General features: G+C 36.3%; 1 protein-coding gene across 5 annotated transcripts in view; it reads right to left on the minus strand.

Annotated features, from left to right (window-relative positions):
• The window catches only part of plekha1b (pleckstrin homology domain containing, family A (phosphoinositide binding specific) member 1b), a 112,363-nt gene that overhangs the window by 65,972 nt on the left and 32,154 nt on the right, over positions 1-14,237 (minus strand). For 3 of the 5 annotated variants that reach the window (XR_012341597.1, XM_073828996.1, XM_073828999.1), the window contains exons 8-11: positions 13,002-13,070; positions 6,135-6,199; positions 2,529-2,592; positions 2,209-2,298 (exon numbers count right to left, since the gene is read on the minus strand). Coding sequence is in view for 4 of the 5 variants with exons in the window: in XM_073828996.1 (XP_073685097.1) it covers positions 2,209-2,298; positions 2,529-2,592; positions 6,135-6,199; positions 13,002-13,070 (288 nt within the window). In the remaining variant the exon portion in view is untranslated. Of the gene's footprint in view, positions 1-1,819; positions 1,891-2,208; positions 2,299-2,528; positions 2,593-6,134; positions 6,200-13,001; positions 13,071-14,237 lie in introns of all 5 variants that reach the window. The other 2 variants (XM_073828998.1, XM_073828997.1) reach the window with 2 other exon arrangements.

Genomic DNA, 14,237 nt, shown 5'->3' on the forward strand with positions numbered 1-14,237 from the left:
CCCTAAACTAAAGTGTGACTGTAGAAATTATGACTATTTGGCCATTCCAGCCAAATATCCAAAGACCTTACAAACAGCGTACAACAGCACATGGCCCAAAGAAACAAAAGAACAATTTGTTCTTGTTCAAACTGTAAGAACTGAAGGTGGAGGGAAAAATAACATCAACTTTATAATGGCTTAAAAAAAAGATCTTGATGGGACAACTTTTGGTTTTCAACATATTTGATACAGTGTACTGTATTACAAATAGAAGTCCTATGAGTCCTTTTTTATTATCTATAATAGAATAATTTACTAAAGATTTGATAATTAGATTTCAGTTAGTAATTAAACTCAACAAAATACATTTAAGAGTTCTTGCATGAAGTTCAATACAATCTTGCGATTTCACATTTGAGTACAGCACATTTTAAACTGAATGAATAATTTCCAGATGTGCTCAGGATGAGAGTTTATTAAAATGACTCACTGAGTATAAACACTTGGATTACAGATTATTAAATATTTTTATGAATCAGTGTGGACTCACTTGTAAATATTGTCCTGCTGTGCTGGCAAACTTGATGATTCAATTATTTATTTTTTTTAGATCATGGAGCACTGTACAGATATCACAAATTTCTAAAATTAATTCAGCCCTAACCAGTGTGTTCTATTTTTTTTGTATATGTATGCAGTTTTGTGTGTGTGTGTGTGTGTGTATATATATATATATATATATATATATATATATATATATATTTTTATAAATATAAAATTAGGATTAAAGTTTTACTAGAAAAAAAAATACAAAAGTAATTTTCATTAATAATTGTGTTTTACTTTTTATTGCATTGTACTTTTTATTGTGAAATCATATAAACCACCCTTCTTATTTTTTTTTAACCCGCCACTAAAACTAATAAAGTGTATGCATTTAGTTCACCATATAATGTCTCACAATCTAAACGTCTCTGATATCTGTATACTGAATTGTGTTTCTTGCATATATTTAAATTATTTTGAGGAAAAAAGCTTTTTTTTAAAGAAATTAAATTACATTAATTACAAATATTAAAAAATAAAAATCTGAATTTTGCTGCAGACATATACTTCAAATGTTTGACTGTGAAGCACTGTTATCAAATATTTGTTTTACTGAGCCCTGGAAATCATTCTTTAGATATTATTATAGTTTTATATCAGTTTTTAATTTTATATTTACCATTTTCATTGTAATTTTAGTTCAAGTTGAAGTCATTTAGTGTTTTTGTCATTCCTAGTAGTGTCTATCTATCTGTCTATCTCTCTATCTCTCTCTATATCTATCTATCCATCCATCTATATCTAGCTATCTCTATCTAGCTATCTATCATTTTCATTCACATTTTCAGTTTTGGTTTTCATTATTTTAGTACATCAAGCTAAACTAAATTAAAAGAAATTATGTTTTCCGTAACTATGTATAAGAAAAGTGTTTTTGTATATTCAATTAAATTTGAACAACATGTATTTTATTTCAAATAACTTTTTATGGTTTTATTTTTAGTTTAACTGTCAGTTAACTATTAAACCCTGCTATATAGAAGTGTGGATAATCAGATGAGTCGGTGAGATGTTAAGTATGAATGTGCCAAAGAATATTAAAAGAGAAAATGAGGATGATGGGTGTCAAAGGTAACTGTGGCATGACGTGAGGTCTGGTTTTAGTTCGGTTTGTCTGCGGGGTTGGATTGTTTAGGTTAGGCAGCTCTACCCTGCTTAGATTTAGTTCAAGCAGGGGGCTGGATGCAAACAAACGGGAATAAAGCGCAAGGGGTTGGTTCTCAACACATACGTGCTGCATTCACCATTGCAGGATGTATACCTCTGTATACAAGGGTTTGAGAGCCGCCTGGCCTGACGCATCTGTAACACAGCGCACATTCATTAGGCACCGACACGGCAGAAAAAGAGAACAGAGACAGACAGACATTAAAGGGATATACCAGAATGGACAGTCTGGTAAATCGGGCCAGCTTTTGAGCGGACAATGACAAAAGTTTACGTTTAGAGTAAACTATCCTTTTAAGATCGGACTTCTGGTCATTCCAGTGAGTGACATTTGAAGAGACACATGGTTGGGCTGGACATGAACAGGATGTGTGGCTACAAAACACTTCATGAAAGACAAATCAAACTAGAGGAGCACAAAACAGCTGAGAACAAAACAAAGTTAATTCTTACAGAGGCTGCTGAGCGTCCAGGACCCCGTTGGGCCACTATGGCCCCAGAAATAGCCTTGATCCAGCCGTGCATCTCCTCTGGGCTGTCCGACTGAGATGGAGAAATATACAAATACAGCTTACATTTTTGTTTAAACTTTTAACATTTAAAAACAATCAATTAAAACATTCATTCATGCTTGAAATGATTTACATCAGTGGCTCTCAAACCATCTCAGATTAAAAGGTAACATAACCCTATGCATTTAGTTTATCTTCAAATATTAAGGCAGATTGTATATTAAATATATTAAATAAGAATTAATATTAACACATTCCTACCTGAATGTAGAAAGTTCTTGAGGTAGTAACCAGTTCAAAAAGATTGTCCCTCATCATCAAGTCACTAAAAACATAAAGCAATATCAGAGACAAAAGAATTATTAGTAAAATCCTGAACTGTTGAAACAGCACGGCAGCACAGATGCATACTGGGAAACTGTGAAACTTGGCTGCCTGGAATAAATAAAAATATAACTAGTGTCACATTTGCCTGACCTATCCTTCCTGACAGAACACAAACCACCATGATTTCTGAGTGTGTGTTTCTTCCAGAAGATCCCATTTTTACAAGGTTAAATATTGTTAATGTCACTAACGTTTCCAAAGAACATCATTTGTTGGATGATTTCTTATTTATGACTTTTTATTCAACATAACTTTTCTTTAAATACAATTGACAATTTAAGAAATTATAACTGTGATGTGACTATATTTACGCACAACAGTCTGTCCAGATCGATGGTCCCAGATCAGCAGTTAACTATACATAAATGGAGGACTCCTATTAAAGGAATGTTGTTGCAAAGAAGAAAATTTAAACAATATTAGTAAACAGAGTGTTATTAAGCAGAATTTATGTTAAAAGTTTTATTGTGATGGATTGTTTCTGGTCTTGATCAGAAGATCGCAAATATTGTCTCTGTTCTAGAGCAATACTCTCAGAGCCCTTTCTGTCTGAGAGTGCCACCTTTCAACTACCTTCTGGCCATTGAAATGGTCATTTTTAATTTGCTTCATTGAACTAAAACTCATTTCACAAGAAAGAGGCAGTGCTAGTAATAGTTTAATGATCAGCAAGGTTTCTGTCTTCATTTTTACAGTGTCGTCCATGAAAATGAGGCTCAGGTGCCATGAGTGCAATCAAATTCATAAATTCATGTTGAGATTAATGTTTTAAATATACAATTTTCAATTCAGAAGTATTTAAGATTTCAATAACTGAAAGGATGCCAGCAGGTGGGTGCAAGAAACTGAAATTACTGAATCGTATCATTCATTTGATTTTTTCGAACGCATGGTTCATTCAGGAATAAAGCTAGTGACTCTCTTTATGAATGGGAAATTGAATCATTTCACTAGTTTCTTTTGAAAACCCACGTTCCCTTTAAAAAATAAACACCGCTGTGTTTGAATGTAGATGCGCAGAGCCGTTGCGCCTCTACATTCAAACACAGCGGTGTGACTTTTGACGACGAAACAGGCATAGTGTTATTGTCAGACAATGTAAGTCACTTAATAATAACTTCTTGTTTATTTAACTGCTGTATTGAATCAATATCTTATTTACCAGCTGTCACTCATCTTAGTTTGCGATATCACAAAGCTCTATTATAATCAACGACACTCTCTGTACTGCATGATCAATCTCTTATTTACATTCTCTCTACACTTTGTTTATGGAAGGATTCGTGAGATATGTCTGTGATACATTACTGTGCTGTGAACCCAGACACCTTGGTGTTTGGCTTTCCGTTGTATTTAGGACTTAGGGCATGTCCACACTACTACGTTTTCGTTTGAAAACGCATCTTTTTCTCTCCGTTTTGCCCTTCCGTCCACACTGAGACGGCGTTTTTGTCAGGGAAAACGGAGCTTTTTGAAAACGCTCTCCAAAGTGGATACATTTGAAAACGCCGTTTTCGCGTTGTAGTGTGGACTGTGAAAAGGGAAGCTTTTGAAAACGATGACGTATATTTATTGTACCAATAGATATCTATGTTTACAGCAGTAATTGTGCCTGTGCTATTCACTGTCACACTGCTGCTAAAGAGATTTACCTTGTACACTCTTCAGATTACAGTCCTAAAATGATGGCAGAAAATTTACCTGCAAAACATGACGACAACTGCTTTTCAGATAAAATATGAATGAGCGCGATATAGACGCGTCAGTGAATGATGAGATATTTTCGTAAATGATACCGGCAGAAGAACTGCGTGAAAACTAATTATGTCTGTATAATTTTGGAGGCTTTACGCATGCGCAGTAAGGCGAATTCGACGTTTTCCTACGTTTCAGTGTGGATGAGAAACTTTTGGAAAACGTTTGGAAACGCTAGTGTGGACGGAGAGCGTTTTAAAATGAAAACTCCGTTTTCAAATGTATCCGGATTAATGTAGACGTAGCCTTACACAACAAGTACAAAGCAACGATCGTATTTATCTCCGCCATGGTCGATTGTGCCTTGTTGTTATTCGCATGAGTGACGGGAAAAAACATCCCGCGAATAAACTATAGCGAGTGACGCGATACGCATATTCGCTTGGCGTTCGGTGTGAACGCACCATTAGACTGTATTTGCGCATGCAATTAACAAACAGTCGCAGGCAAATTAAACTGTAGTGACAAGGCAGCACTGGCCCGATCAGGCCAGTGACGATCCTGTCTACTGTCCCAAGCGTCTGGCATGCTGGCCCCGGGCCATCGGGCAGTCCTTACTGACGAGCCCTGATATATATAAATAATAAATACAAAATAAATGAACTACAGTTGAGGTCAAAAGTACTTCCCCCTTTCAGAATCGGCAAAATGTTAATTATTTTACCAAAATAAGAGGGATCATACAAGTGAAAACACTTAAATTTAACTGATTTTGTCTTCTGGGAAACATGTAACCATCTTCTGTAGTTTCTGAAGGCCAGTACTAAACGACAAAATAGGATTATTAGGCAAAATAAGAAAAATGCACACATCTCCATTCTGTTTAAAAGTTTTCACCCATCAGAGAGCATTTAAACCTTCTGTAATAGTTCCATATGAGTCCCTCAGTTGTCCTCAGTGTGGAAAGATGGATCTCAAAATCATAAAATCATTGTTGGACTGGGTTCAAATACACAAAAATGCTGGAAAAACCAACAAATTTGTGGGACCTGAAGATTATTCTGAAGAACAGCGGGCAGTTTAATTGTTCAGGACAAACGAGGGACTCATGAAACACACAGCTGTGGATCATTCAGTTAAGAACACAGTATTAGAATTAAGTGGATGTAAACTTTTGAACGGGGTCATTTTTATAAATTTAACTATTTTTTCTCGTAGACTTTATGTAAACATCTCTTATGTGAAATATCTTATTCATAAATAAACAACAACATGCATTTTGTATGAACCCTCTAATTTTGGTAAAATAATCAACCTTTGGAAGATTCTGAAAGGGGGATGTAAACATTTGACCTCAACTGTAAACTAAACTAATAAATGAGTTGTTCACAATAAGCTCTATGATATGCATTAAGAAAATATATTGTGATTTAATGAATGTGTGGTGTGTGCAGTGATTTTATTTGTAAAAATATACTTCCCTATATTATATCACACTTTAAAATGCAACTATAAGTACACCATCAAGGCAGACAGTTTGTTAACCTCCGGTTCAACCAATGGTGTATGTAGGGGGCGCGACTTCCTGTTTGTGGAACATTGGATGACCACTTTTCAAAACAAAACAAAACAAAACAAAACAAACATTATGGACAAACAAATCCACAAAATTAAAGGGAAAACAAAAACAACAAAACAAAACGAACATTATAGAACAAACAAAACAAAATTAAAGCGAAAACGAAAATAAAAACATAACAAAACCACTAATGATGCACTACTGACCTTTGTTTACACTCCTGAACCTTGTTCACTTCTTTCAGAGGAATAACTCGTAGCGGCTCTCGCTCCTAAAATCAGAGTTTCATTCATTAATGTATTAAACAGTGTCTTTACTTCATGTGAATGATTGAACAAGCACTGAGCAAACACATTCCAGCCATGCCGAGTACGTGCCGTGAGGAAGTACAGGCCCGAGCAGGGAGCTGCAGTGAGCGCAGGCCTGTGATTATCAGCCCTGAAATAGCCTTTATTGACATCTACTGTATGATTTAGCCTTTGACCAAGCCTCGTTTCTATGCCTGCTCTCGTGTCTCTCTCTCTCTCTCTCACAAACACACACAACACACACACACACACACACATACACACACATACACACACACTCAGCATCAGTGGCTTTCTGTGCTCTTGCTGAAGCTGTAACAAGTTCTTGTCACCTATGATATGTACAGTACTTCAGAATCAAAGACCATAGTCCATTAGCCTCTGTTTATGGCAGAAATCTGAATCTGGTCATGGTTTGGTTCAGTTCGATTTGATTTATTATAGTTATTTTTGTATAATTTGTGATGGTTGCACAATTGAAAATAGGTCAAGAATTGAATTCTGGATTTGAAATGAAACCTTTAAACATTTGTTGCTGTCATTTACTGGGTGGTTTGACTTCAAAACTGTAAAACTGTGTCAAGTAGAGATTTTGCAATTCTACTTATACTGTGGTAGATATCTTGGCACAGTGTCAATGTGCAAATGGGACATTATTTTGAAACTCAACTGATGTGTGATGTATCACAAATTGTATAATGAATTCGAAGGTGGGTCATCTACTTCAAATTTAGAGTCAAAACAATCTGTTTGTACGATTTTGGTCATATGACTAACTTTCAGTATGAACCGCATTGAATTTTCACTGTCAGAGGAAGAAGATCGGTTTAGCAGTCTTTGCTATTCTTAACTGCATGGGAATAAAAATAATTAGGCTACTGTAAATCCGTGGGAAATAACGTTTGTCAAAAAATTTTCAACAGGAAGTTGTGTGTTTGAACAGTGGAACAACTTTCCATTGTTCTGCCCCCTCAGTCAAAACAATTTACAACCGTTTACCATGATTTTAAACCACTACAGCCAAAAAGTGAGCCAATGATGGTTCCTTTACCAGACATGAAAACATGGCAGTTACTTTATTTGGAAGGAAACGCATTTCAAATACCAATCGATTGTCCAACCATTCATACTCCAGTTTAGTGATATTATAGGCTTCTCACTTTTAAAATTGTTAACCCAGTGCCACTTTCAACCCTGAATTAAAACTGTTAATTTTCCAACCCTATACCTATAGGGTTAGTAATTCATGCTGTTTAGTTCCGATACTATTTGGAGCAGGGCAAGTTAAAGGGGCTATATGCAACTTTTTCCCCAAAATAAACGTAACAATAGCCTTTTTATTTGACCATTTATGACTCAAACATCTCCTGATGAGCATACTGACACCTTGTCAGCTCACAGTGGGTGCACCTATAAGCCTGTATCCTATTTTTCCTGTTTTCTGTCGGGTCGGATTTTTCGCGCGCTGTCTGCGGATGTGACGTCAAGCGCGTTCATGTTAAACGTTTCAGATCACTCTGCCACCACCGCTAGTAAGCAATTAGCCTACACTCGCAAGCAGTGCAATGGATTGTGCGAATACACAGAAGAGACCCAGGACAACTCTGACACCAACAGTAACTCCACAGAAGACTAAAAAAGTTAAACCCCTGACAAGTGCCTGAAAAAGATTGAAGATTGAGAGCGACCGGCGCTGGGCAAGGACTAGAGTGAACATCGGCTTCGCATTTGAGCCTTGGAGGGAGCGCAGATCTGTGTCATTTTGTGACACGTTATCTTCATTTTATGTTACGATTTATAAAACACTTACACTATTCTAAACAAACACTGAAATATACAAACACTATTACTATATAACTCCGAAGCACTACTGTGCATTTTGTTGTGTCATATATATATTGCAAACAAACTTAGTTTCTCAAACAATATATGTATTTGACTGTTCTTACCTCTGTAAACATAATGTTGACTTCTTTGCAGCGGATGACTTGTGTACGTAAGTGTGTACGTACGAGCGCGCACTGCGAGAGCGAGCAGAAAGGAAGAGCAGTTCCGTTTTTTGGCCACAGGTGTCAGTCGCGAGTTTAAATTTCAGAAAATTGCATATAGCCCCTTTAACAAAAGGTGTTAACCTTTTCAAAAATTACAAGTGGCTTTGACCTGGGGTTAATATGCATTACACAGTTTAATCATATCATAAAAAGCCTGTTTGTATTGCTTTTTTGGTATCTGCATTTCACTTTCAAAAGTAGCTTTTCTAAGTATTTAAGGGTTAGTTCACCCAAAAAGGAAAATTAGCCCATGATTTACTCACCCTTAAGCATCCTAGGTGTATATGACTTCTTTCAGATGAATCCAATCGGAGTTATATTAAAAATGGTCACGGCTTTTGTAAGCTTTATAATGGCAGTGGGTGGGTGTTTCTGTACAACAGTCCAGAAGAAGTCCAATAAAGAGCATCCATCCATAATAGCTGTTCCGGGCGGATGACATAGGACGCATGCAGCGTTGCCAAGTCTGCAGTTTCCTGCAGAATTGGGCTACTTTACCGCTGTTTTTGCGGGTTTATTTTCATGTCTGCAGGTTAAGCAACCCCAATAATGCAATATTTTGCCTCTGAAATGCTCATTTTAACGGAGGAACCCCACCAAAAAACGTGTATTTTACCCCCTGGAATGTAAATTTTAATGGGGGAATGCAATTGGGCTAATTTTAAGTAGAAATTGAGCAGGTTTTGTTGTGAAAACCTGGCAACCCTGGACGTATGCGTAGTGCATGCACCGCTGAGAAGTGAAAAACAAAGTAGCACAGAGGAGAGGGCAAAACAAAACAACGATCACGAATTAGAAGTACAAAATGAGGATTTGTAAAGAAAAATGTCAGAGAATTTCGATATAAGCCAGGAGGAGACTGGTTTTCCTTTGCTAAAGTAAGGAAACTTTGCTTCCTTTGCTCCTGTAAACAAACAGCGATTTTCACGAGATCAGTGTCGTATGCGCTATGTATACCAGACCGTCCAGTTTTTCCAACCCAAAATCACATTTCTTGTGATTCTGCATAATAATTTGCCATTTCACTGCAAAACAATTGTAAAAAAAATGGTCTAAAACTCCCACTAAATTATAATTATTAACTGAAATATACAAAATTTTACTGAAGCCGTAATGTATTATTTTAAACAGATCACAGTTGATCCGTGATACGTACGGACCAGTTCAAGACCCCACCGTTCGCCATGCGATTTGCAGATTAATTTGCCAATTTACACGTTCAAGCTATTTAAAACCACAATATTTTCAAACCATAACCCATCCGTGGTGTAAAAAAGGTGGTAGACCCCTGCTGTAAGCCTACTGTAGTTTCTTAAAATTCATGAAACAACAGTAGCAGCAGCAGCTGCAAAAATATTAGTTTTTATCTACCTTTATATTGTACTTATTTGTCCGGTTGTCATTTGTTTCTGAGCAAAATAAACAAACGTCATACATTTTGTTTGTTCTTCGTGTCATGTAAGACTATTGTGAATGTAACATAATACAATCTGAATTATATTTAAAAAAAAAAAAAACATTGCAAATTTGGGCAAATTTTTGGAAAATACCACCACAAAATCAGACATTTGGATCGCAAAATTCACGATAAAAATTTGCGAAATCCTGGAGGGACTAGCATAAGTCCTATGTCATCCACCCAGAATGGCTTGCACGAATGACAGTTAGCACAAGTTTTTTAAATAAGTGAGTATTATGTTTTAAATGGATACATTTCTAACAAAAACTCATTGATTTGCTACGGGGGCCTTAAATCACCCCCCGGAGCCATGTGAGGCACTCTTAATTATGAATAGATGCGCTTTATTGGACTTCTTTTGGATTGTTGGATTGTTGAATGTTGAAAGAAACACCCATCCACTGCCATTATAAAGCTTTGAAGAACCAGGACAGTTTTTAATATAACTCCAAAAGATTGGATTCATCTGAAAGAAGTCACCTAGGATGCCTTGAGGGTGAGTAAATCATGGGCTAATTTTCATTTTTGGGTGAGCTAACCTTTAAAGACAGAATTTAATAAGTGGTCATACTTTATATTCACAAAAAGTATTCTTGTAGCTTAATAAAATTAAGGTTGAACCACTGATGTCACATGGACTATTTTAACAATGTTTTACTACCTTTCTGGGCCTTAAAGGAGTAGTTCACTTTCAGAACAGAAATTTACAGACAATGTACTCACCCCCTTGTCATCCAAGATGTTAATGTCTTTCTTTCTTCAGTTGTAAGGAAATTATGTTTTTTGAGGAAAACATTTCAGTACTTCCCTCAATATAATAGACTTCTATGGTGCCCCAGAGTTTGAACCTCCAAAATGCAGCTTCAAAGGGCTCTAAACGATCACAACCGAGGAAACTTTTTAACCTTAAATGCTCGTCTTGTCTAGCTCTGTGTGTACTCTGTGTAGAGATTACAAAGTATATAAACTGTAAATGTTTTTAGAAAATAACCGATTGTTTCACTAGATAAGACCCTTCTTTCTCGGCTGAGATCATTTAGAGCCCTTTGAAGCTGCATTTAAACTGCATTTTGGAAATTCAAACTCGGGGGCATTATATGGAGAGAAATCCTGAAATGTTTTCTTTCAAAAACAGAAATTCTTTTCAACTGAAGAAAGAAAGACATGAACATCTTGGATGACAAGGGGGTGAGTACATTATCTGTACATTTTTGTTCTGAAAGTGAACTACTCCTTTAAGAGAGGTAGTTCCACTGCTGTTTATGCAGGGTCAGAAATCTCTCGAATTTCATAAAAATATCCAAAGATGAACAAAGGTATTATGGGTTTGGAACAACATAAGGGTGAGTAATTATTGACAGAATTTTCATTTTTGGGTGAACTTTCTATTTATTTGGTAAAAAACTAAGCATCAAGCCCAGTGAGTATTTTCAAATATAACTGAATTATATTTGTTTTTAAAAGTAATTATGAATTGACTGATATTCTTCCTCTTATTTAAGAGGAAGATGTGCTTCCCATGTAGTCTTAAAGGTGCCATAGAATGCATTGAGAGAATATTTTAAATTCTCTGATATCTACATAGAAGGTATATGGCATAGGAAAGGGCAAAACATCTCCAGAAATGGTTTTACAGGTCCATTTACAACCTAGGATTTGCCCCTAGAATGAAATGCTCTGTTATTTGGAAGCTTCATGAATATAAATGAGCTCCGCTCTGATTGGCTGTTTCACAGAGCTCAATAGCTCGCACATGGATAAAATATATTTTTAATTAGGAGCTCTAGCCGCTTTTAAAGCAACAATAAGTAACTTTTCCCTCAACGCTCCCTCTACAGGTTGGAAGCGGAATTGTCCATTACCGCTGTCGTAAATAATTTAGCCTACTGTCGCGTCACATGCACGTTATTTGTTTGGAGGCTATCCAGGACGGGCTTTGGAAATAACGATGTCCAGTGACAAGGTAGAGTATGTTGTATGACTTTATAAAAGTATGAAAACCTTTTGTGAAGCCTGCCGTAAAGCAAGTCGCATTTGTGCTACAAAATCGCGACCCGACGACCCAAACTTACATAGTGCTGTTATGGCCGATAGAGGGTCGCAAAGCGAATACGAAAGTGCCGTTTCACCCTGTTATGAGTTGATGAACCACTGACACGAGTTCGGAAACATTATTTTAAGGTAAAAACAACTCTTTAGTGTTGACAATTCCGCTTCCAACCTGTAGAGGGAGCGTTGAGGGAAAGTTACTTAGTGTTGCTTTAATATGCGGTTCGTTGAATCTGTCGTTTTATATCGCGGATATTTTAGTGTGATTACTGTGATCGCATGTGCTCTGTGTAAAGTTACAATGCAGAGGGAGTGCTTCCTACCATACAAGTTGAGCTGCTCCTCAGTGATTCTCAAGATCTGTAAATCATTCGCCATCATCAACGTAGTTATTTCTCCATCATTCACCATCATCAGCGCAGTCATCTCTCTGTTTATGTGGTAAGTGAAATCCTATGTATTGCAATGTAACAGGCTAGCGCTAGCATTAAGCTAACCGTGTCCCTTAAGTGGCTTGCCTTGTTTAACTTATGTGCTGACGTTAGTGATGATTGGGCGATGCAAATGTTGGAGGCGTAACTATTAACGATCACGGGGATGTTGCGTAACAGTCTGTTATGTTGGAATTGACCTATTTTTCGGTGGTCTTTTGCAAATACTAGATTTATATAAGAAGGAGGAAACGATGGTGTTTTAGACTCATGGTATGTCATGTCCATGTACTGAACTGTTATTATTTAACTATGCCAAGGTAAATTCAGTTTTCCATTCTATGGCACCTTTAAAGCAATCGTCTCTGATACAGACATGTTTGGACACAGTCCGCCTGGGAAGAGGAATTCATAACACTGTGAACAAGTTCAAACAACCACCCAGTCACACACGCACACACACACAAGGTCTAGTCTCCACTGGACACAAGCTTTCACTCCCACATGAGTCATTGGTCTAATTCTAGTGGCTCATATGTAAATATGCTTCATTGGTGAAATGTGATTGTACACAGGCTCAGATGGCATGAACAATACACAGGCCGGACTTTCACTTATCAGATGGGAGCTTATAGATGGGCTCACGGACGCACAGGTGCAAAACACAATGAAAACAAAGACCTCAACAGGTCAGTGGGTTTGAGAAGAATTCAAGGACAACAGGCGTGCGCAAGACTCTGGAGAGATGCAGGAAGCAAAAGAGAGAGAGACTAACCATGTCTGATTTGAAGTAGCTGAGTGCATTGTCATCCAGTATGAAGTATCTCCTTTTCCAGTTTCTCATCTAGAGAAAGACAGAAAGACGTCTCTGTTACAAAAAAACTACTGAGCTGCCAATCTATAATACATTTTTAAATCACGTAGACATGCATTTCACACATAACAGGTGTTCATTTTTGAAAACTTAAGCTACAGTTATATTTACAACTGTTAAGCAAAATTTTGAGGGCAGATTTCATTCATGCTCAAGTTGGTCATGCAAATACACCATGCTGACCAACAGAAAGCTGCTAGGTTTGAAAGTGACTTTGTATAAGCTGTTGCTACGCTATTGACCACAGAATTGGTCCTTTTTGATGGCAAAACCTCACCTAAATATTGCTAATGTGAACATACTATAAAGCCAACTGTATCATATTTGATAAGACATCTAAATTATCAACATGATCAAGCTGATGATAAACCTGTTGTACACAATTTAGTACAAAAGTTTATACTTTTTTAGCAAGTAAAAGGCCTTTTAGTACAATTCTAAAATCCAGGTTGTGTTACATGACACATTTGTCTTTTTCTGGGAAATATATATTAATTTTTACTAGTTGCCTTGAGAATAAATGTAATATTTTAAGTAATATTTCAAGATGAACACTTATATGATACATCAGCTCTTTGTGGAACATTTATTTGTACATCTCTCACACTGCAAAAAATGCTTACTTAGATTTTTTTTGTCTTGTTTCCAGCCAAAATATCTAAAATTCTTAAATCAAGAAACAAAGTAACAATTATTGTCTTGTTTTCAAAAAAAAAAAAAACACAAGTCAAAATTAAGTGCTTTTTTTGCTTGAAACAAGCAAAACAATCTGCCAATGGGGCAAGAAAAATAATGTTGTTTTCTGTCTGAAATATTTTTTTGCTTACCCTATTGGCAGATTATTTTGCTTGTTCTAAGCAAAAGCTCACTTAATTTTGACTTGCTTTTTCTGAAATCAAGACAATAATTTTTACCCGTCTAGAAAATCATTTTTGATTTAAGAATTTTTCGATATTTTGGCTGGAAACAAGACAAAAATTTCTAAGTAAGAAAAGTATTTTTTGCAGCGCAATCATCACTGCATTGCATTACGTTTTGTAACCCATAATAAAAACTACAGAACTTTAAAAACTAAGTATTTGATCAAATAAAACCAAGCATTTAAATAGTATCTTACTAAGATGTACTGTTTGGAGA

The sequence above is a fragment of the Garra rufa genome, chromosome 22 (genome assembly GCF_049309525.1).
Source record: "Garra rufa chromosome 22, GarRuf1.0, whole genome shotgun sequence".
NCBI classification, from domain to species: domain Eukaryota; kingdom Metazoa; phylum Chordata; class Actinopteri; order Cypriniformes; family Cyprinidae; genus Garra; species Garra rufa.